At 54.6% G+C, this 20,363-nt stretch overlaps 8 protein-coding genes across 8 annotated transcripts; 4 read left to right on the top strand and 4 right to left on the bottom strand.

The window, feature by feature from the left end:
* The first annotated feature begins 498 nt into the window (after positions 1-498).
* EV422DRAFT_397670 (uncharacterized protein) lies at positions 499-5,204 on the top strand. Its single transcript, XM_053066917.1, has 12 exons — positions 499-853; positions 938-1,279; positions 1,351-1,788; positions 1,867-1,990; positions 2,052-2,252; positions 2,317-2,633; positions 2,709-2,776; positions 2,860-2,906; positions 2,989-3,132; positions 3,206-3,412; positions 3,488-4,165; positions 4,241-5,204. The coding sequence occupies exons 1-12, from the start codon at positions 810-812 to the stop codon at positions 5,084-5,086; spliced, it is 3,456 nt and encodes a 1,151-aa protein (XP_052926723.1). The 5' UTR covers positions 499-809; the 3' UTR covers positions 5,087-5,204.
* Positions 4,961-8,106, bottom strand: EV422DRAFT_523928 (uncharacterized protein). The gene is made up of 4 exons (XM_053069953.1): positions 7,156-8,106; positions 6,723-7,092; positions 6,622-6,652; positions 4,961-6,556 (listed from the first exon to the last, which is right to left on the bottom strand). The coding sequence occupies exons 1-4, from the start codon at positions 7,885-7,887 to the stop codon at positions 5,323-5,325; spliced, it is 2,367 nt and encodes a 788-aa protein (XP_052926722.1). The 5' UTR covers positions 7,888-8,106; the 3' UTR covers positions 4,961-5,322.
* A 75-nt stretch (positions 8,107-8,181) lies between these two features.
* On the bottom strand, positions 8,182-9,669 carry EV422DRAFT_577509 (uncharacterized protein). The gene is made up of 3 exons (XM_053073258.1): positions 8,900-9,669; positions 8,631-8,825; positions 8,182-8,553 (listed from the first exon to the last, which is right to left on the bottom strand). The coding sequence occupies exons 1-3, from the start codon at positions 9,555-9,557 to the stop codon at positions 8,369-8,371; spliced, it is 1,038 nt and encodes a 345-aa protein (XP_052926721.1). The 5' UTR covers positions 9,558-9,669; the 3' UTR covers positions 8,182-8,368.
* A 64-nt stretch (positions 9,670-9,733) lies between these two features.
* On the top strand, positions 9,734-11,543 carry EV422DRAFT_523923 (uncharacterized protein). The gene is made up of 9 exons (XM_053069952.1): positions 9,734-9,892; positions 9,968-10,069; positions 10,133-10,200; positions 10,277-10,421; positions 10,491-10,627; positions 10,698-10,788; positions 10,856-10,939; positions 11,002-11,076; positions 11,143-11,543. The coding sequence occupies exons 1-9, from the start codon at positions 9,796-9,798 to the stop codon at positions 11,250-11,252; spliced, it is 909 nt and encodes a 302-aa protein (XP_052926720.1). The 5' UTR covers positions 9,734-9,795; the 3' UTR covers positions 11,253-11,543.
* Positions 11,422-12,059, bottom strand: EV422DRAFT_505247 (ribosome biogenesis protein SLX9-domain-containing protein; the record flags this gene model as incomplete). The annotated part of the gene is made up of 3 exons (XM_053068477.1): positions 11,422-11,542; positions 11,605-11,821; positions 11,900-12,059. 3 exons carry the CDS (start codon positions 12,057-12,059, stop codon positions 11,422-11,424), a joined length of 498 nt encoding a protein of 165 aa, XP_052926719.1.
* Positions 12,060-12,395: 336 nt separating this feature from the next.
* EV422DRAFT_397537 (uncharacterized protein) lies at positions 12,396-14,833 on the top strand. The gene has a single exon (XM_053066916.1). It carries the CDS (start codon positions 12,603-12,605, stop codon positions 14,742-14,744), a length of 2,142 nt encoding a protein of 713 aa, XP_052926718.1. The 5' UTR covers positions 12,396-12,602; the 3' UTR covers positions 14,745-14,833.
* Positions 14,834-15,540: 707 nt separating this feature from the next.
* Positions 15,541-18,687, bottom strand: EV422DRAFT_566102 (mitochondrial inner membrane protein-domain-containing protein; the record flags this gene model as incomplete). Its single annotated transcript, XM_053072390.1, has 5 exons — positions 15,541-15,585; positions 15,665-17,647; positions 17,712-17,795; positions 17,858-18,514; positions 18,583-18,687. The coding sequence occupies 5 exons, from the start codon at positions 18,685-18,687 to the stop codon at positions 15,541-15,543; spliced, it is 2,874 nt and encodes a 957-aa protein (XP_052926717.1).
* Positions 18,688-18,947: 260 nt separating this feature from the next.
* On the top strand, positions 18,948-19,883 carry EV422DRAFT_523913 (uncharacterized protein). The gene has a single exon (XM_053069951.1). It carries the CDS (start codon positions 19,065-19,067, stop codon positions 19,773-19,775), a length of 711 nt encoding a protein of 236 aa, XP_052926716.1. The 5' UTR covers positions 18,948-19,064; the 3' UTR covers positions 19,776-19,883.
* Positions 19,884-20,363: the final 480 nt, after the last annotated feature.

Raw genomic sequence — 20,363 nt, 5'->3', positions numbered from 1 at the left:
GGGTCAACTCCGGAAGGCTGCTTCGGGAGGGGATGGAGGGAAAGACTGATGGATGAGTGTGCCGCGCGCGTCGGGAGGCGTGACGCACTCTCCTCTTGGCGCGCGAGAACCGGATTCATTGCACAGAACCCACCGTCAACCGTTAACCCATCGGGACCAAATTGGAAGTTCGAGGCTGTGTGCTTCCTCTTCCTTTGAAAAGTGTAACTTGGCACTCAGTCCGTTCAGTCTCAGGAGCCCTCGGCCTCAATAGACTTACATATATAGTGATCTTGTGTGTGGAATTCGTAGTTCCCAACTGTCTCAACTAGATAATAGACTACGTATCAAAGACGTCGCCTTTTAGAATAGGAACTGAAGATGCAGCTGTCTAATACCAGCAAGGCTTCTTTACAGCAATACAGCCCCTATGTATGTCCTCTCAGCTCGAGCGTTTTCATTCTTCACGAGTGGAGCATTGCTAACGACTGACGCATAGGTATTCCGCACACTCCTTTGTCCTTTGAACGGCACTCCCCACGCCGCACGCAGCCGCACCCCTTCCATCACGAGTATCTCAGACACCGCCTCCGTCCTCACAGCGGACACGGCCCTAAAATCCTCCAAAAGGGGCGAAAGTGGACAGCGGTCTCGACAGGGTTCTGCGGCGGTCGTGGAGAAGTTTCTTTCCCCTCCACCGCTGCGGAAAAGGAAGGATGACAAGGGCGAGAAGATCGAGGCGCCTGGATCGGTTGCCGTGCCTTCGCAGGAAGCGATGAGACGCGTGAGGCATTTTGCGAGCGTGTGCAAGTTCACGGCGTCGACGGTGGATGTCTTTTGGAGTATGGTTATTGAGATGTGCCTCGATGCTGAGGTGGGGTCAACCGACATTCAAGTCATGTTTAGTGGCGGAGAGAGGATTGAATGTTTATCTTCCTTCGCCTTGATAGATGGTCAGATCGGATCTGGTGACCTACCTCGGTCTCCTTCAAATGGATCTAGGAATCTTACAGCCAACAGATTTCGCCAACCCCAACGACTACACCTGCTGGAAGGATGAAGAGCGGGCAGCGGTGCAGAGGATAGTCAGGGAGAACGGCAATGCCGCGACATTGCACGACGCAGATAAGCAGGGGAGCGTGTTGGTCTCGTTGCATGTGATGGAAGCGAGGAACCTGTTGTCGAAGGACGCGAATGGATCGAGCAACCCGTATTGTGTGATTACGCATAATGGGACGACTTATACGAGCGAATGCGTTGATCGGAATGTGAATCCGGCTTGGAACTTTAGGATCTCTCTGTGCGTAGGTTTGCGCACTGATAAAACGCCCCTAGACGTCGCGGAGGCCGTAGCTGATATTACGATTCCAGGGCACTTCACGAAACAGACAGTCCCATCACACTGAGCGTCTGGAATCGAACATCAGACGTCAAAGTCCCCCGTCGCGAAGACGCCTTCCTCGGCCTCCTCACATTCACCTCCACCGACCTGATCTCCCAGTCCTGCACTTCCCCATTTCAAAAAGAGCACATCCTAGCCAAGCGCTCCTCCCGAAGCCACGTCAGTGGGCACGTAACCCTCTCCGTCGAACGTATCGTTGCCTCACCTGATCTCGCACATGTGTATGCAACCGCATTACGATTCATCCCGCCGCAACCGAGAGCGGCGTATAAGGACTTGGTTGGACGGATTGTGGAGTGGAGTGCGGGTAGATATGATGGCGGACCGTTTTTGTGCGAGGAGAGTGGGGCGATTTTGGCGGAGGCGGCGGTTGTGTGGAGGGTTAGCGAGTTTACGAGGAGTGTGATGTGAGTTTTTGCCGGGGATGACGGTGGACAGAATGGGTGGGTAGGAGGGATGTAGGGCTGACGATTCGATTTGACTAGATACCTGGAAGCGTTGGCGACTGTGTTTCCGCAAGGAGTTCTCCCGGCTACAGTGCTTGACCACGAGGGATTCGAGCCCGCAGACCGACTGTCCAAAAGCATCCACATCATTCCTACGTCCGACGTAAGTCTGCGCTTGTCTCGCACCAAGTTTCCAAATCCCTTGCTGACCCTGACCCACACAGCTCGCAGCCTTCCAACAATTATGCAGAACCCTCTACGAGATTCTCATCCACCAACTACGGACCTTCTTCAATCACCCCTTGACATCCTCCCGCGCGCAGGATTTCAGCGCAATCATCCACATGCTGGCCAGCCTGAACGACAACCAGCTAGTCCATCTCTCGGATGACAACGTCGAACATACCGTCAAAGCCCTACTACTGGTAAGCCTCTCGCCCTCGCTTCATCAAACCCCCGACCACTGCATTAAACTCTACCCTCCCACAGCAAGCCCTAGAATCCCGCTACTACAGCCTGCACGCCATCGCCCACACCCCTTCTCCCGCCACCCCCATCGACCCCATCGTCCTCCTCACCCACGCCATCGAAACAGAGCTCACGTCCTACGACACCTACCTCGACACCCTGCACTTCAACTACATCCACGTCCCCGATATGGCTGCCAAGATCTTTTTTGATAAGATCGTACCGGATATTGTTGGGTACACGTCGAGTGCGGCGCAGAGGAGGGAGTTTGCGGCTATCTTTGAGCTTTATGCGGGGGTTTGTGCGCTCAAGGGGATTTATGAGAAGGTTGATTTCAAGTGAGTGTGGGGAGATGGTGTTGGGTGCTTGGGGAGCGGGAGCACAGGCTGATGGAGGTTTTGCTGTGATTGCAGGTTGGCGGACAAGTTTATGCTGACGGAATGGTTTGGCCCGGGGTTGAGTCAGTGGGTGGACATCTCAGGTTGGTTCACTCACCGCTTTGACGGGTGTGGGATGGTGATGCGCGCACAGCTAGCTAAATACGTGACACCCGCACGATTTCAGAAAAGAAGTTTACAGAATGGATGCAGAACGCAGTCAACCTCGATGACGTACGTAACTCTCGTTCCCGCTCTGGCATACACAACCGCATGAAAGCTAACGTTTTCGGTTTACCTTTCCTTTTGGGTGTAGTACAAGCACTCATCACCGACGGTGCTCTACTCGTCTTCCGTCCTGGATATGTTCACCTCGTTTCAGCAACAGCTGGATTTCGTCCTCAATCTCAATTGGCCGGATAGGGAGCAGAAGAGCGCTGTACTTATGCGGTTGGTCGAGGTATATCTTGGGGAGATTTTCGGATTCCACATTGGCCTAGGGAGTCTGACACCTCATCCTGCGAACACCAAAGGCGATCTCTGACACGCTGGAACGCTATATCGACCTGGTATTGAGAAAGATAGTCACAGACCTGGCCCGCTACAAAGCGGGCGATCCAACACGACGGCTGCAGTCTGAGGCGGATCAAGCGCAGAAGAAGAATAAGATGAAGCTGAAGTTTGGTAAATCGAAGAAGGGCGTGGGGATTGATGCGTCTGAGATTAGGTTGCCGACGGAGGTATGCTCTTCTGTCCTGCGATGCGATCTTGATAGGTAATGATTTCGGCAATATGCTGACTTGGATTTCAAAAAGGCCTGCGTCAAACTGCAGAACATCGAGGTTCTGCCGTCCCTGTTTGCATCACTCTGCACACGAATCTTCAACCATCCGCCGTCAGATCCCGACTCACCCCCACCCGTCCCGCCAAAAGACGGCACCCCCTTCCTCTCCTCCCGCCTCCACCTCATCGCCAACATCCTGCACATGGACAACCCAACCTTCACGCGCCCCTACTGGACCCAACTCCTTCTTCGCATCCGCTTCAATGGACGTGAGGTCGGCCAAACGAAACCAGCGAACCAATCCACCCACGTCGTATGGGACCAGAAAAAGCAGCTATCGACCGGTGACCTCCCCTCTCTATCCGACACGTACGGCAATGCCTCGCAAACCAGTATCACCCGCGAAGACCCCGCCGACGGTCTACCCCGCTTCTACATCCTGCCCGCAGCCTCAGCCGCATCAATGGATCTGGAGATCTGTCTCCTGCATCGCATTCCCGGGTTGCTGCAGGATAAGGATTACATGTATGCGCGTGCGCTCGTGCCCGGTGGGGAGTGGGTGGGCAAGACGGTGCTGGTGAATTTGGCGGATGGGAAGCAGGTGTGCTTGAGGGGGGAGGTGAAGGATGGGGTGGAGTTCTTGAGGGAGAGGGTTAGGAGGGATGCGAGTGTGGGGTTGAGGAAGGGGATTGCGTTGTTTGCTGAGCAGGTGCGTTTGGGGTACATGTGGATGCGTTGAAACAGTGTCCGAGGTACACTAACCGAAAACCGCCCCCTCCGCCAGCTGACATACGACTTCCGACCGAGCCTCAAAACACTGTCAAAAACCCACAAAACCACAACACTGTCCAGCACAAAACTGCACTCAGTCTTCAGCAAACTTAACGACAACGTGCGCAACATCAAAGAAGGCGCCAAATTCTCTTCCTCCTCACACGCATCGTCACCCACATCAGCCTCCCCACAACCCAACAAACCCGACATCGAAACCACCCTCACAACCCTCCTCGGCTACATCAACTCCAACCTCCAAGTCCTCACCGACAGCATGACCCCAGACGTCGCCATGCTGGTCGTCAAAGGCACCTGGGACCGTATCCTGCACATCATCGAATCCATCGTCGTTCCCCTCGGCGACGACGAAGATTCCACCGCTTCCAATCCCACCAACCGTGCCACCCCAACCCCCACCCCGCCTTTCCCAACCCCCACGGGCTTCCGCGGCCTCCCCACCAAATTCTCCTCCGCGTCGCTCGCATCCATCAGATCGGATACCTCGACCTCGTCAAATTCCTCGTCGTCGCCGCATACGACCATCACGCAGGACCCTGGCCGGATCACGTTCCTCGTCGCCGCGTTGGAGTTCTTGACGGCGTGGTTTGCAAGTGATGGGGAGGGGTTGCCGCCTGCTATGCTGTACACGGGGAAATATAAGGATGTGAGGAATACGTTGGAGAATTGTCATTTGAGTAAGAAGGAGCTGATGCGGCGGTGGGCGGGGCAGGGTGATGGGAAGGGTAGGGGGAGTGCGGGGGTGGATGAGAGCAGTGATTGGTTGTTGAGGCTTATTAGGAGTAAAGGCGGTAGGGAGTTTGTGGAGGATGTTTGGGCTGAGAGAGTTCGGCGGTAGACGTAGAAGAACATCACATATCGAGTTTCAGCAGTGCATTGGATGTTGGCGTATATGGGCATAGACATGGGATGTAGTATCTTGATCTCGATCGTATATACATAATAACACTGCAAGGCTTCGCATGATTCCGTTTCTATTTCTGTACCTGGTGAAGGAAGAAAGGCGAAGGGAAGGCCAGATCTAGTCAAGGCTTAAAATGCACCAGAAGAACAATTCCAAAACCGTGCCTACATCTACGCACACCAATCCTCAGCCTCAGTTCCTCTATAATAGTCGCTGTTCTCATCCCCGTCCACACCCATCGGATGCGCAGATCCAAGAGCACTGATCGGCCCCCGTACGAATACGCCCGTTTTCAAACCATCATCCGCCGCGCGCACCATCAACGCCGCGACGGGTCCTCGCTCTTCCGTCATAATAGGCATCTGAGCCGTCCTCACCATCCCATCGCGGTCACACTCCACCAATCTCTGCCACAGCGGGTTCACGCCACTCATATCCGTCCCCACAACCAATCCACATTCCGCGACGACGTAGAGCGTGCCGGAGTCTACTGTTTGGATGATAGCGAGGTCCGATGAGAGCTCGGGGCGATCAGCTTTGGGCGGTGCGTTGAAATGTACAGACTGCACCGCTTGACGACCTTGTGCAATCAGCGCCGGTAGTCCGCAGGACGGTGACAACATGTCGCGTCCGGGAAGGGGTTTGCTGAACCGCTTAGCGAGGGAGGCGTCGAGGCCGTCGCAGTGGGTGAGCACGAAGCGAGCCGCCACAGCCGCTTTTTCGTGTCTCAAGGCCGTGCTTCTCGGGACCGACTGATGGATGTTGTACGGGAACGAGCTGTCCAGGGTGACCACCAGCGATATGAGAGACGAAGGGAAGAGGCTGGTTTTGTACGAGTCTCGGGCGATGCAGGCTTGCGCGAAGAGCTCCCATGGTGTGAGGAGATCAGGCTTGAAGAGATCGATCTGAGTAAGGATCTGGCCAGTTTGGGAGATGACGAGGTACACCAGCTCTTGTTGGCATCCCGGCGTCGGGCTGGATCCTTCGGTCGTCTCCGGCGCTGCTGATACTTTGTAGCACGACACCTTGGCAATGTCGCGAGTAAGGCATTGCACTTGACGGATCATTGGACAAACAGAGACAGGTAAAGCTTTGTCTCGCCTGCCCGCCGAGAGGTCGACAAAAAGCGCGATCCAGAAGCGTCGAGCTACGTAGATTTCGGCCGAGTTATAATTGCCTTTGAAGATATCCACGTGGATGCCGAATATGTACTCGTCCATCTCCTGACTGGCGGTGCCCGCCGGGTTGCAACGCATGAATAACTTGGCGATCCAGCTGTTGCAATGCTCGGCGATGTTGCAGAGATACTCCTTTCTACGTTGTCGATAGATCTGTTTCGCATGCGGCTGATCGCCGCCTCCTCCGTTCGCCAGAGACATGGCCGTTGTACGTCCGGGAAAGTCCCTACATAAAGTGGGAGGCATCAGGCTTCATAGCGGGGAAGACGTAACGATCAAGAGCCTCCGTACCTCTCGAGACAGGGCCTCCAACTCTTCAAAGCTGGAAGAGGTCTTCGAGTAAGTGAGTGCGACCTCACATCATGAAGCAGATTGCACACTGATGCGAATACCGAGTGTCTGGCAAAAGGACGAGACTCCCTCAGCGGTCAACAACGAGGCATGATCCAGTTTAGGCAGCGCGATTTCAAAAGCGCCGAACAAGAGCGAGGTAGACGCATATTGAGCTTTTCGAGAAGGAAGGGGCTGACAGGGCTCTGCATACGGAAAGATTTCCTCCGCCACCCAGTAGCTCGTCGAGGCATTTGAGGCAGGAGGCGGGGCGAGTGTCAATGACGGCTGCGTGACTTGAAGCGGCGTGTACCGAAATTTGGCCGCCGCGACGGCCGATTGTTTCGTGCTCGTTGCTACCGCGCTCGCAGCTTTATCCGACGAGGTGGCGGGTGCCTTTTTGCTCGGAGGCGTCAGAACCTGAGTTGATTCCTGCGAACGCGAGAGTAAGATGTTGCAGAACAAGGCAACATATTGACTTCACCAATCTCTTACCTGTGTTGGGGCTGATTTTCCCACTTGTTTCATGAGCAAAGGCTTCCTTCGAACGGACTTTGGGGCCGTAGCGATGGGTGCTGCTGGCTTACTAGGGGTCGGAACGTTCAATGACTTCTCGACAGGCAGCGTTGGTGTGGCAACGGCCGCGTGCTGAGGTTGTGTTGCTGCACTGTTTTGTGGTACCAGAGGACGCTTTGGGGCCAATAGGGATTTTCCCTTGGAGCGGACAGTGCTAGACCCTTCCGAACTCGTGAGGGCTTTCTTGGCTGACGCGGAAGCGGCTGCCCTCGGCGTCGGTGCTGATTTGGAAGGTCCAGAGCTCGCTGTGCTCAGTGTAGGCTGCTGGGTGGACGCTTCCGGCTTGCTCTTCTTGCTCTTCTTGCTCGTTTTCCCCTCCTGGTCCAAGCGTTTGCGCTTTGTGGTCGAAGATGTGGTGGTGCTTGCAGCTGCGACGTCGACGGTCGAAGATGTAGTAGTATCACTCGGAGCTGCAGCCTGTGGGCCTTCGGGTGAGGTGCTTGGAGCTGCGACCTGAGCTCCGCCTTCCGTGGGGTTTTGGGCGCCAGCAGAGGCAGGGGTTGACGTCGGGGCCGCAAGGGCAGACTGCGGGCTAGCCAGTATCCTCGCAATGAGATCCGCTTTCTTTCCTCCTACGGTGAGGCCCAGTTCTTTACACTTGGCTTTGAGCAAAGGAACCGTCAGCTTCGCAAGATCATCTTGATTTGACATAGCGGGCAGAATGACTTTGACCCCTCCGTCTTTCAGAGCGGGTTCACCAGATGGGTTGCGTTCGTTGTGGAGGCCGTGCCAACAGGCGGAGGCGAACTTGAAGGAGAAACTCCGGTTGCTGCTGGAACCGTCTTCTCTCAGGCCGTGCTGCTCCTTTTGCCATGCCTTCGGGGAAGGAAAGAGAGGAAAGAGACGCGTTGATGGTCGTCGAAACTTGCAAGCCTTCAGATTTCCAACTAACAACCAACTGCAACCTTGGAGTCAAGGCCCACCGAACATGGAGTACAAATGCACCCAGACAGAAAATTCGAATCTGCTCGCGAAGGGCATCGAGCTCGCACAATGCTTATTATCTTATATTTATAGTTTCAGAAGAGCCAGTCGTTGGTATTTATATACACCCTGAGGAGACCGTACTGGGAGTTAGGCTGGTCTGCTCCAAAGCGGCTTGGGAATCAAGAACCGACTTGCTTCACATGGGCTAGTGTCCATGTCCGGAAGGGTGCTCCGTGTGCGGCGCATGTTGCCTTGGATGCTTTGGGGCCATTTTCAGAACTGGCTTGAAGATCGCCGTTTGCTGAACCTTCTTCAACGTCTTGATGTCTATATTTCTCTCTGACCATGTCGATTTGCGCAGTTTGATGGGTCTGTTTCCTACGTATTTCCCTAGAACGGAAGAGGCACATAGTGTCAGCACTCGGATGCAGGCTAAAAGCCACCGCAGATGACATGAGGCAACTCACCATTCATTTCTTTCATTGCTTTGACGAAATCGTTCGGGTCCTTGAAACTGACAAATCCATAGCCTTTGCTTTTATTTGACTTGTAATCGCGAACGACACGAGCACGAAGCACCGAAGGGTATTTAGCAAACGCCTTCAGCAGAAGGTCGTCGGTCACTTCGTTGCCTAGATCTCCGCAAAACAGTCGGAAGTCATCTATGATGGGAACAAATGCGATTTAGGTCACACCCGATGCAGTGCATGACATGAACTGGCTACAAATCACGTACTTGCGTCCCACTCCAGTAATGTCTGGTCCTCCCATGCTTCTCCTCCCGCCGCCCTCAGAATCGTCTTTCTCTTCTTCCCAGTCTTCCCGTCCCTTGCTCCTGTAGTCGCAGCGGCAGCAGCAGCAGCCGCGCCTGCAGTCCCACTACTTGTTCCTTGCGCCGGCATCGCTGGCAACGCAGCCAGAGCTGCCGCCCTGCGGTTATCGTCCGTATTGGCGGTGGCGCGAACAACTGTAGCAGAGGCAGCGCTCGGTGTGTAGCCTTCTGGGTAAGGGACCGCCCCACTTTCGCTCTCTACTGTGTAACCTGTCGGATATGGAACGGCTCCGGAGTCACCTTCTGGGTAGCCAGACGGATACGGAACTGCCGAGGACGAGGATGCGCTGCCGTGGTTGTTAAAGTAGTATGGTGTAGGTGGGGCATAGTATTGAGCGCCGGCGCCGGTATACGAGGTGGGGGCCGCCTGCGCGGCATATTGAACAGGTTGTGCCGAGTAGGAAACCGGACCTGCCGACTTCACTGTTGAGCTCCCAACTATTGGCGGTGCATAGGCGGCGTAGGCGGACGGGTCTACCTCGTACTCCTGCGGGTGCCCATAGTATTGCGCATTTGGGTCGGCTTCGTAGCCGTATTGCTGGGAGTGATAGTAGCCGGACATCGGGAGGAAAAGTAACCGTGTGAGAAGAAGTGAAATAAGGAAGGTCTCTGTTGGAGCGGAGCTAGTCTGTGCGATCCCAGTTTGCAGCTGGGGAAGAGGGCCTGGAGGGGAAGCTTGCCTTGTCAGCTTCATCAGACCCTCCCAGCTTCTTCTGCTTCTTATCCCAAACGCGTTCTTCGCACTTTCGCCGAATTTCGCTGTGCAACTTGCAACGGTTAAGCATAGCATCCCGAGCACAATGACGGATACAACGAAGCCCAAAGTCATCATAACAGGAGCCTCCGGGCTTCTCGGTCGAGCTGTCTTCAATTGTTTTCAGAACGCTGGTTTCGATGGTAGTCATCTCAGCTTTCGCGCAGCGAACGCTTCTTTCGTCTCGGTGGGCTCAATTTCGTGCTTCATTTCTTTAGTTATTGGGACAGCATTTTCTCGGTCAGGAGAGAAGTTAGTGAAGCTGAACCTCACGGACTTTGATGCCGTCAAACAATTCATCGCGAAGGAGAAGCCGGCAAGTGAGTAAAAGCTCGACGTCGTTTATCGACTCGGCTATCCCCTAACGTTTACGTCCGACCTAGCTATCATCCACTGCGCTGCCGAGAGACGGCCAGATGTGGCCGCAAAAGACACGGAGGGCGCCAGGAAGGTGTGGGAAGAGTCGCATGAAGGAAGCGGTTTGCCAATTGTAGGCCACAGGATGCTGAATAAACCGCGCACCTTAGTTGAACATCGCGGCCACGGAAAACATCGCCCAAGCCGCCAAGGAAGCCGGCAGCTGGCTTGTCTACATCTCCACCGATTATGTGTTCGATGGGAACAACCCGCCTTACGAGGTTGATGCCAAAGTCAATCCTTTGAACTTTTATGGTACTGGAGTTCCGGGAGGGATGTCAGCTCTGTTGCCAGCGATTGACGAGCGATGTGAGTCGTTTGTAGGTCAGACAAAGTACGAGGGAGAAGTGACGCTGTCGAAAACGTACCCGGAGGCCGCCATTCTCCGGGTGCCTATTCTGTACGGACCCACTGAGTACGATAGCGAGTCGGCGGTCAACATCCTTCTGGAAATCATTAAGGTACTAGTGGGATGTCTCAGGTGACCAGCGTACGATCGATCGCGGTCGACGCTTAACCATGGACCCGTAGAACACTGCAAAGACTGTCGATATGGATGATTTCCAAGCTCGGTATCCTACGAATGTTGAGGATATTGCGAAGGTGTTGCGACAGATGACCGGTGAGAGGCTCCTGATGTCCAGATTTGACTACTATCTATCACTAACGTTCATGTTCCGCTTCTAAAGAGCGCGCGGTATTCAAGAAAGAGGCGCTCAGTGGTGTATTCCACTACAGTGCTCCGGAGAAAATGACGAAGTATCAGATATGCGGTATAAGATTGAATAAGTTTGACACGTCTCCTCTATCTCTGCGCTAACGTCTAAGCATCTAGCCGTCTTCGCTAACATTCTGAGCCTTCCGATCGATCACCTAAAACCGATCCGAGAAGCACCGAAGGAACCCGTCGGTGAGGAACATAGCGCTTTCCGTACACCGAGAGACGTAACTCATCTCTAATCTACGCTCTTTCCAGCAACTCGACCTAATGATGCCCATCTCGCAACTACAAGGCTGGAGACTTTGGGATTCGATCTCACGGCTGTCAAGTTTGAAGATTGGTTTCGCACGTATTTACGTCAATGAGTTCGGCGTATGGCGGCGAATGAATAGGGACTCCAAAAATATAAATAGCGCGATCGGACTACGGATGCTGCGTAGACTACGATCAAACAGTGGAACTTTTCGCCGTGTCCCCGAGATGAGCTCATAGAACGTTGGGTGGTAGAAGCCCGAGTATGTAGTTTCCAAGCTATTACTGTGCGGCGTTCTGTTTCGCAAGGTTGTTTTGGAGATGCTGCCGTATCGTTGCAAGAGGGTTCCCTTTGAACGTTGGATGCTGAATGACTTTCTGTAATCGAATGATTTCGTTCACCCTAGAATAGCGGACATCTCAGTGTATGACGATGGAAGTGAAGTAACCTTATTCATGACGTACCCAGCTTGTCGACGTGCACTTTGAGATACGGCCACATGAGCCTTTTTCGAATGTCCGGAACCTGACGAGTGCGGGGATGACGAAGACTGTACTCCGTCCTGCGATGGAGCTTGAGCAGACGGAAGAACATGGTGCAGCGCCGTGAGGTTCAAAGATCCGACGTCTGGTTGTTTCTTGTTCTTCTCGTCCCGAGCCTGTTGGTATATTCCGCCAAGTTCTAACAGCAAAGCCCCACAGTCAGCAAACAGAAAGAGGTTTTCCCACCCAGCTTGCACCAATGAAAAGAACCACTCACTCTGCATCCACCGGTCATGTCGTTCCCGCCGCTTTTCCTTCTTCTTGAGGTGATCTGCAGCATGCCCTCCTTCGAGCTCCGAAAGTACCTCCGGTACAGACACTGCGGAGAGAACCGGGGCTGCCGGAACCACTCGCTGGACCACCACCGTCTCCTCCATGGCGTCTGACTGTACATGAACGACGGTAGGTTTTGGCAGGACTGGTGTTGGCTTCGTGGCAGTGAAGGTGGTCCTTCCGTCGGGGCCGGTGGCCCGTTGGCGGGTTCTTTGTCTGGGTGCTTTGGGCATGTTCGCTAGATTGAATGAGCGGATAGTATGGTTACTGGTCGGGGGTCGAGTCCAGGAGAGCCCAGGGGTCGAGTCGTGCACCGTCTTCTGTATATGTATCGTCGTCTTGACAGGTTTGACCAGGGTTTGACCGACGTTGGAATGGACAAACGAACCTGGGCAAAAAACGCTTGACGCAGACAAGGCCTACAAAGCAGACATCCCAGCGCTTCGACCCACATTGACCACAACACCGACAGCTCCGACACCCTTCGAAACGTATAAGGAGCAGCCAACGAAATGCAGCAGGTTTGAAAGGGAGTTCGCCGACATTTGTGTACCATCCATCAAACGAGCAACGGCCCCCGTCAGAGGCACCGAACAGTGCTTACTCGCCAAACGACCCTTGACGGAGACAAAGGGAAGCAGCTGCATATGGGGGTGAAAGGGCTTGCGTCGTATATTCAACAGTTGCCGACAAGCGCCGCACTCTCTGTGAAGTTCGCACCAGGAGATACAGAGGAAGCGTCTGTCCCGGTTCTCGTCGACGGACACTCTTTTGTGTACCATGTCGCCAAGGAGATCAGCTGGCTCCATGGGGCTCGGCACGAGGTGTTCGCCAGGGCAGTGGTTCGGCAAGCGGAGCAGCTGGGACAAGTTGGGCTGCAGCTCGCGTTCATCTTCGACGGCATCCTTCCGAAGCAAAAGTTCGATGAACGCCTGAGCCGATCGTTGGAGAAAGTTGGCCGTGTCGCCGGAGTCATGGACGAAATATTGCGCTCGGGTTCAGCTGCTTCTGGGCCGTCGAGAGGCGGACCCGCCACGTTGTTCCCTCCAATGGCTATTCCTGCGTGCATATGCGCCTTGAGACGGAGCGGCTTTCGGTTGATGGTATGCCCAGAAGGGGAAGCGGACATAGCCATCGCAAATATGGCCAGGCAGCTCCGCGCTCCGGTTATGTCCCGTGACACGGATTTCCTCATTCACTGCATTGAGGATCGGGGGGTGCCCGAGGACGCTGGGCCATCCTTGCAAGGTTATATCCCACTCGACTCTCTTACTTGGGAAGGCAGCATATTGCACGCCCGGCTATATACGAAGGAAACGTTTGCGGCCGCATTGGGGATCTCTTCGAGCATGTTACCACTGTTTGCTGTGCTGACGGGCTGCGATTATATATCGCATCACGATCGTCGAGCTCTGCCAGGGTCTCTGGAGATACTCAGTCAGAAAGGGCTGGGGAATCTGAGGATCAAGAAGATCATCAAACTGTTGCAGGGACATGCAGGCTCCCCTACACCTGAAGCTGCACTGAACGACATAGTGGACTACTTGAAGCCTGGGGAAGCAAAGGACGACCTGCTCGCTGCACTTCAGCATGCCATGAAACAGTATTTGACACATGAGAGTGAGAACCTCTCACGCAACAACTCTGGGGTAATCTTCGATCTTTTCACGCAAGGCCTGTATGAGCCAAGGTTAGGCGAGATTGCGAACGGGCGAGTTTTTTGGAACACACCCTTTTTGGAGGATAACAACCGGGGATCCGCGTGGGATATTGCACGAGATATACGAATCTGGGTCTACGGCGCCGTCGCGGTATCCTGCGCTAGCCCTGTCGCCGTAGAGAACTGGGGCCTCTTTGAGGTTGACTCCTCTCTATACGACGACTTCGTTGCTGGCCGCTTGCACATCCGCGAAAACATCAGGCGAGCCGATCGTCTCGTTATGGAGAACGTGACCGCCGTCTCTGTCAGAACCTTCCTTGCGGCGATAGAAGGATTGGGGCCGGCGGAGACACCAAGGCCAACAAAACTGCCGGGACTTGGCCATATGACCGATGCGCAGCGTGATCTCCTGTTCATGCGCATACTGGATTCGGACTACAGCGCGATGCGTGATTTGGAACCGACGTACATCCCACTAGCAGTTGCTTCACGATATCTTGTACGGGAACTCCATTCGCGAGGGCAATCCCTCCCCAACTACGAATTGAGCGCTATCCTATGCGCCGGCATAAAGGCGATATGGAGAGCAGGCAATGACGCAAGTTATGTGAGCGAAGCATACGATGTGCGACACGATTTCCGACCGACCAGGCTGTCCGTACACCGACAAGCTCAGATGGAGTGCTCACTGTACTGCGTACTGCTGCTTGGACAATCCCTGCTGACTGGCGTTACCCGCGAGGCCGGGCAATCGTCGCAAGACCTCTTGACAAGCCACTGGACATGCCTAGACGGATTTGAGTTCCACCGCTGCATGGAGCTGGCCAAAGGTGGAGCGCCCCCAGAGCGGATGTTATCCGTTGACTCAAGCAGCGGGGACAGCAGCAGCAAAGAAACGAGTGCATCACTGCTCGCGTCATACAGGCGCGTGCATTCCGCAGTTTTGGAGGGGATTGATGACCAAGTCGAGATGGTTATTGACTACGGGGACCCGGCGAGACGAAGCACCCCAACACCGAAGAAGAAGGCGAAGAAGAAGACGATGGCGAAGAGGACGCCGGTGCAGAAGAAAAATGGGCTTACGAGCAATAACCTGTTTGAGGCGCTTTCGTCGGGTTGCACATTCTGAGAACACCGGCCGTTTCCCACGCATTACGAGCGTATACGAACGCTGTGGGACGAATCAGAGCGTGATCTAACAGTCTGCGGTGCTGTAGAACAAGGTGCGAGGCGTTGTACTGCCTCACCTAGCAGCCCACCGGGCAGAACTAGATTCGAAAGAAGACATCAACATATCTTCGTGGCGTATGCTTCCCCATTTCGCTACCGGGTACCATCTGTTGCTTGACAACATAGAAATTTTTGGGCTCACCCTCTTAGCACGCGACAACACCATACATCGCCTATTTTCTCATGTAACGGTTTTCGCATATATGCAAACTTGTCATAAACAGCGATTGTCTGCGTGTTGAACCGCCGCGATTCGTTCACACCTTTGTTGCAGATCGCCGCTGCCATCTCGTAGGAAAGGTTACGGTGTTTTCCGTAGTTCAGCCATCCGTGTCCCCATCTCTTCCGGTGCTACATACACTTGGGGTCGCAGGCACGTCTATATTTTCGCCACATCGCCCCCGTAAGGCTGTGTCACTTCCTTCCCTTCTCAGATCGGCGACGACCTTGGGGACATGCAGCCAGGTACTTCCGGCCACCATAGCATCAGCTCTCAACCAGCAAATCCGCCCTCTCATCCTTCCAGACAATCAGCTGAAAATATGTAATGTAAACAGCGATAGTCTACGTGTATTGAAAAAAAAAGGGTGGAAGCATAGCGAGAAATACGGACTCCGAATAATGACGGACGGATATAGAGTGGTGGCGGGATCAGTATATGGTGGGTGGGTGGGAAGAAATGTACGGATGGAGCTTTACACGGCGCCTAGGCTGAGGAGGTTCAGGTGTGTTTCGACAATCTGTTGTAATCAAAGAAAGATAGGGCAGTTAGACACTGTGAGGGAATCAGGAGTGAACGATTGGGCGCGGATGACTTACATCTATAGCCTGCTTAACCTCCAAATATCGCCTCGCACCCACCAACCAATCCCTCGCCACCTCCTTCGGCCAGCCCTTCAACTGATTCACCTCCCTCGCCGCACTGTCCACATCTCCCTCCTTCAAGTAGTACTCGGCACGTGCAACGATGGACTCGACATCATCCCCGCTGACGAGTCCCTCCTTCTTGAAAGTGAGTTTACTCAACCCGAGGGCAATGGTGTGGGAGAGTGGGCCGGCTTGCGGGGACATGAACTGAGCCTCGCGGACCGCTTTGGCTGTTTTGGCTTGGAAGCGGTGTTCCAGCTCGGAGGGGGTGGGCACGCCGGTGCGGGCGACTTCGGCGGGAATGCTTCCGATAACGGTCGCGACCAACTGTTCCGCATCGCCGAGGTTGCGAAGGAGGGAAATTTCCTTCGCGAGTGGTGTCTGGTGCGGGTTTTCCAAAGCGTCTTTGACGGCTGTGAGAGCGACCCAGAGCTGGTTGACGGCGTGGGTGCGTTCGAGGGCTTCGCCGGCTTCGATGCTGAGTTTCTCGAGGTGTTTGACTTTTAGGGCGAGATGGTCTAGACGGGCTAGGCGGCCGCCGCGCTCTTCGTCGACGCGGGTTTTGACTTCTTTTGTCCAATGCTTTTCCAGTGAGTCTGCTTGGCGTCTGAGCTCGGCGGTGAGGTTTGCTTGTAATGCGGCGGATTGCTCAGCGAGCTTCTCTGCAAGTTCTGCGTCGTGCTTTTTGATGAGGAGTTCCCGCTCGTCTTCGAGGATGCGGCCAAAGCTGTTTTCGAAATCGGTGGCTTGCTGGAACAGAGCCTCCTGCGTGATCTCGATGTGGTCCTCCAGCACCTTGGCGAACTTGGCGGCTTGCTCTTGCAAGGATTTTTGGACGTGCTCTGCTTCGTCGTGCTTCAAAGTCGTGAGCTTATCAGCCAGGACTTCTAACTGATGCTGGGCGCCCTTCACGGCTTCCCGCCCCTCCTCAGCAGTGACGCTCGCCAGACTGCCGAGTGTGGTCGCAAGCGCCGAAATGGGCGCGCTGAGGCCTTCGGCATAGGGCGCATCGGCGAGATTCGCAAGGGCGTCCTTAATCTGCTGTACAGACTTATTCAAAGCTCTTGAGGACTCCGCCGCAGCGGCAGTGACAGCGTCAGCTCCCTTCTTCACGACACCTTCCACCGCTGACTTGGCGGTGGCAGCGTCTTTTTGCCCAACCGCTTCCGAAGCGGGTGCCTTCAAGGTCGCTTTGGCATTGTCCACTGCCTTCTCGACAGCGACCTTTGCGTCCTTTGCGGCGTCACTCACGACCTCCGTCGCGTGGGTGGCGGCACCCTTCAGAGAGTCCGTTGCGTCCCCTACGATATGTTGCGCATCCTTTGCGGCGTCCGCCACCGCCTCCTTCGCATGTTGTGCAGCGACCTTCGCAGAGCCCGTTGCCTCCTTCGCAGCCACTTGTGCGTGCTGTGCGGCTCCCTTTGCAGCGTCCGTTGCGTGCTGTGCAGCACCCTTCGCAACATCCGTTGCATGCTTCGCAGCCCCCTTCACAGCGTCAGCTGCATCCCCAGCAGCCACTTGCCCATCCTTCGCAGCGTCCTGCACAACCTCCTTGGCATGCTTCGCAGCATCCTTCACAGCCTCAATTGCGTCCTTCGCAACCACCTGCGCGTCCTTCGCAACGTCCTTAGCCATATCCTGGGCGTCATGCGCAGCCGCCACGATTTTGTCCACCACAGGTTCCGTTTTCGATTTGACGGTTGACGCAATCTGCTTGGCGGATGCCTTTGCATCTTCAACAATCGGCGTCACCGCGCCCGATACGACATCGATCGCGGGTGCTGCTACGTCCTTCACGGAGGTTTTTGCCGGTGCGGTGTCTTTCTTCGATGGGATGGCAATGACTGTGGATCCACGTGTCTTTTCAGACTCAGGCACCACCAGGACTTCGACGGGCTTCGTTGGTGCCACGACTGCCGGTTCATCCGTTGTTACCTAGAGGAGCGTCTGGTCAGAAATCACGCCCGGTCTCGTGTATGCAACGCCTGCATATTCTCACCTTCGGTTTGGCAACCCTGACTGGAGGTAAGGTTGACAGCGTTGAGGTCTTCACCACGGGGGCTTCTTCTATCGGCTTGACCGGCTTCAAATCCAACGATTAGCCGGTGCCTTCTAGGGTCTTCAATACATGATCATATCAATTACCTTCACTTTCGGAGGAGTTCCCGTAATCATGCTGTACAACTGGTCATACGTGTCCTCCGCCTTCTCCTTGGTGTCATACAGCGTCTTCTCCACGCTATGGGCATATGACCGGGCGGTTTCCTCAGCATGCTTCACGGCCCTCTGTGCAGAATCGACTTTGGCAGCTGCGTCCTCCTTGATGGATCCAATGAATGCGGAGACGTTTTCAATCTTCTTTTTGGCAACTTCCTCCGTCTCGTGGATCTTATCGACAGCGGCTTTGTATGTAGCGTTTGCACCCTCCTTTGTTGCATTCACAACACCCAGTGTCTTGTCGATCTTCTCCTTTGCAGTGATCTGAACATCGTCCACGATCTTCTTGGCGGTCCGGACTGTCTCGTCCGCCTTCAGCTGCACGTCCTTTACACTCGTTTTGCCGATCGTGTCAAAGATCTGGGCGTACTGGTCAAGGGCCGCCTGGCCGCCGGGAACCTGTTGAAGCCATACTTTCCGGAACTTGGGGTCTTGCAGAGCATAGTACGCTGCTCCTGAGTATCCGGCTCCCGACAGAACGAGGAATAGTAGAGCGTATTTGAAAACAGGAGAACTTGATGGTTTTGGTGGCGGAGGTGGGGGAGTTGTGAGTGGGCGGGTGTTGGACGTGGTTACAGCTCGACCCTGGAAGGGATATAGGTCTTTGGATCACATAGCATTTGGTGAGGATGGTAAATGGCGCGGAGGCTTACCTGGTTTTGACTACTTGGTCGACCTATCAGCAGCCGACCGGCGGTCTTTTGCCTCGAGTTAGCTCGCTGCTTTGTTGCAGCCAGAGCACAGCGGGCCTTCCACATGACTAGCGTGTTGCTGACGACGACTTCACAGTGTGAGTTCTGAAGGCTGCTTAACTTCCGAGGTCGATCGCGGACAAGGCAGTTGGGCAGTTTAAGGTACAGTACAATAGCGACATCATTCGGCCATCCATCCAGCTAGCATCTTGACTGAAGAACACGCTCCTTGAAAACATGCTACTCACATGTCTGCTGTGTTACGAACTGCTACTTATTCGTGAACGCGAAGGACGCCTACTGTACGTGTCACCACTGTACTGTACCTTCGCCGCTCGGGCGTCTGGCCGTCAAAGGTATATAAGACCCGATACAAAGCCCCTCCTGCTTCCCTTCTACCTACCCAACAGTTACCAGCAAGCTACGTACTTCACTCACCCAACATGACCGCTACCGAGACTGCCGATCCTGCCGCCGCCATTGCCGCTCTCGTGCCTCGCCCAAGTTCGCCAATAGTGCACGAGCCCATTCTCACCGCACGCCTTCGCCTCCTCCCCATCTCCTCCAAGCATCTCGACGGTGCCGCCTTTGTCAAGTTTTTCGCCGGCCTCTACGCCAACCCCGCGATCGGGAGCCTCGCCGGCTTCGAGCCCAGCATCATCACCGACGAAAAGCAAGTCAGCTGGCGGGCAAACATGGCCGGCAGGTTCGAGAAGTTTGGATATGGCACGTACGCCGTGTTTGAGTTGCACGACTCGGAATACGCTTCGCCCATTGGAGCCCTCGATTTCCGCTCCCTGGGCGCTTACAAGAGTATCCCGGATCATCCAAAGCTTCGAAGGGATGAAACCGAAGTTGCGTACTTCTATGACCCAATCGCGTGGGGTAAAGGGTATGCGACAGAAGCTTTGCTCGGCGTCCTCGATGACATTTGGATCAAGGGCGTGGAAGGTCGACTGGCGGAGGGCTTTCCCGTACTCGAGTTTGTATCGGCTAGCGCTGTGCCAGGTCATCCACAGAGTCACAAGATCTTGCAGAAATGTGGGTTGAAGCCTGTGGAAGGGACTTTGGGCTTCAATAAGGACGATGAGGTGTACTATAGAGTATATAGAGACGAGTGGGTGCAGGGGAGGAAACAACAGCTGCAGGCGTAGTGCGAAGACGGCTCATACATACATAATCATACATGAATGTTCGGCTGGTGTTATGTAATCGACAGCGAGATATTGGCATCAGGGGACAGAACAAGGTCCGTTGCAAGCTGCATGCCGACGTTTGGCATGGCTTGCGAAGTGCATGTGCAACAGTGCCCTCGTTCAAATCACCGGCTCGCACCTTATCTCCGACCCATTTTGAGAGTAAATACTCCTTGCCAGACGTGACTATCTGTTCACTCGTGAGTGCTAGCAAACGTCTGACTAGCGACTTGCAGATGTCTCCAGTCCCTGAGGACCTCCCAGTTGAATGCTTCCAGACAAGGTTCGCCTTTCCGTTTACATGCATTGCCGTTGCCGTTGCCGTTGGCCAGGACATGCAAAAGTCCCTCATGCACTCGCCGCCTTGATTCCCCCGTCAATGAGCCGGTCCTGTCAATGTGGCGCAGCCCCCAAGGTCTCGATGAGCTCTGAGCTGCTCTGCTTGCTCTGAGCTCTCTCGGGCCATTTCAAGGAATAAAAATGGACAGAAGTAATTGCGGAAAGGCGGATTCAAAAACTGAAGTTCAATCTGAAGAAGAGTCTTCC

Source organism: Fimicolochytrium jonesii, assembly GCF_025526975.1.
Source record: "Fimicolochytrium jonesii strain JEL569 chromosome Unknown EV422scaffold_7, whole genome shotgun sequence".
In the NCBI taxonomy this organism is placed as follows: domain Eukaryota; kingdom Fungi; phylum Chytridiomycota; class Chytridiomycetes; order Spizellomycetales; family Powellomycetaceae; genus Fimicolochytrium; species Fimicolochytrium jonesii.
The sequence above is the reverse complement of the archived record's forward strand: the minus strand, read 5'-3'. Positions and strand labels throughout refer to the sequence as shown.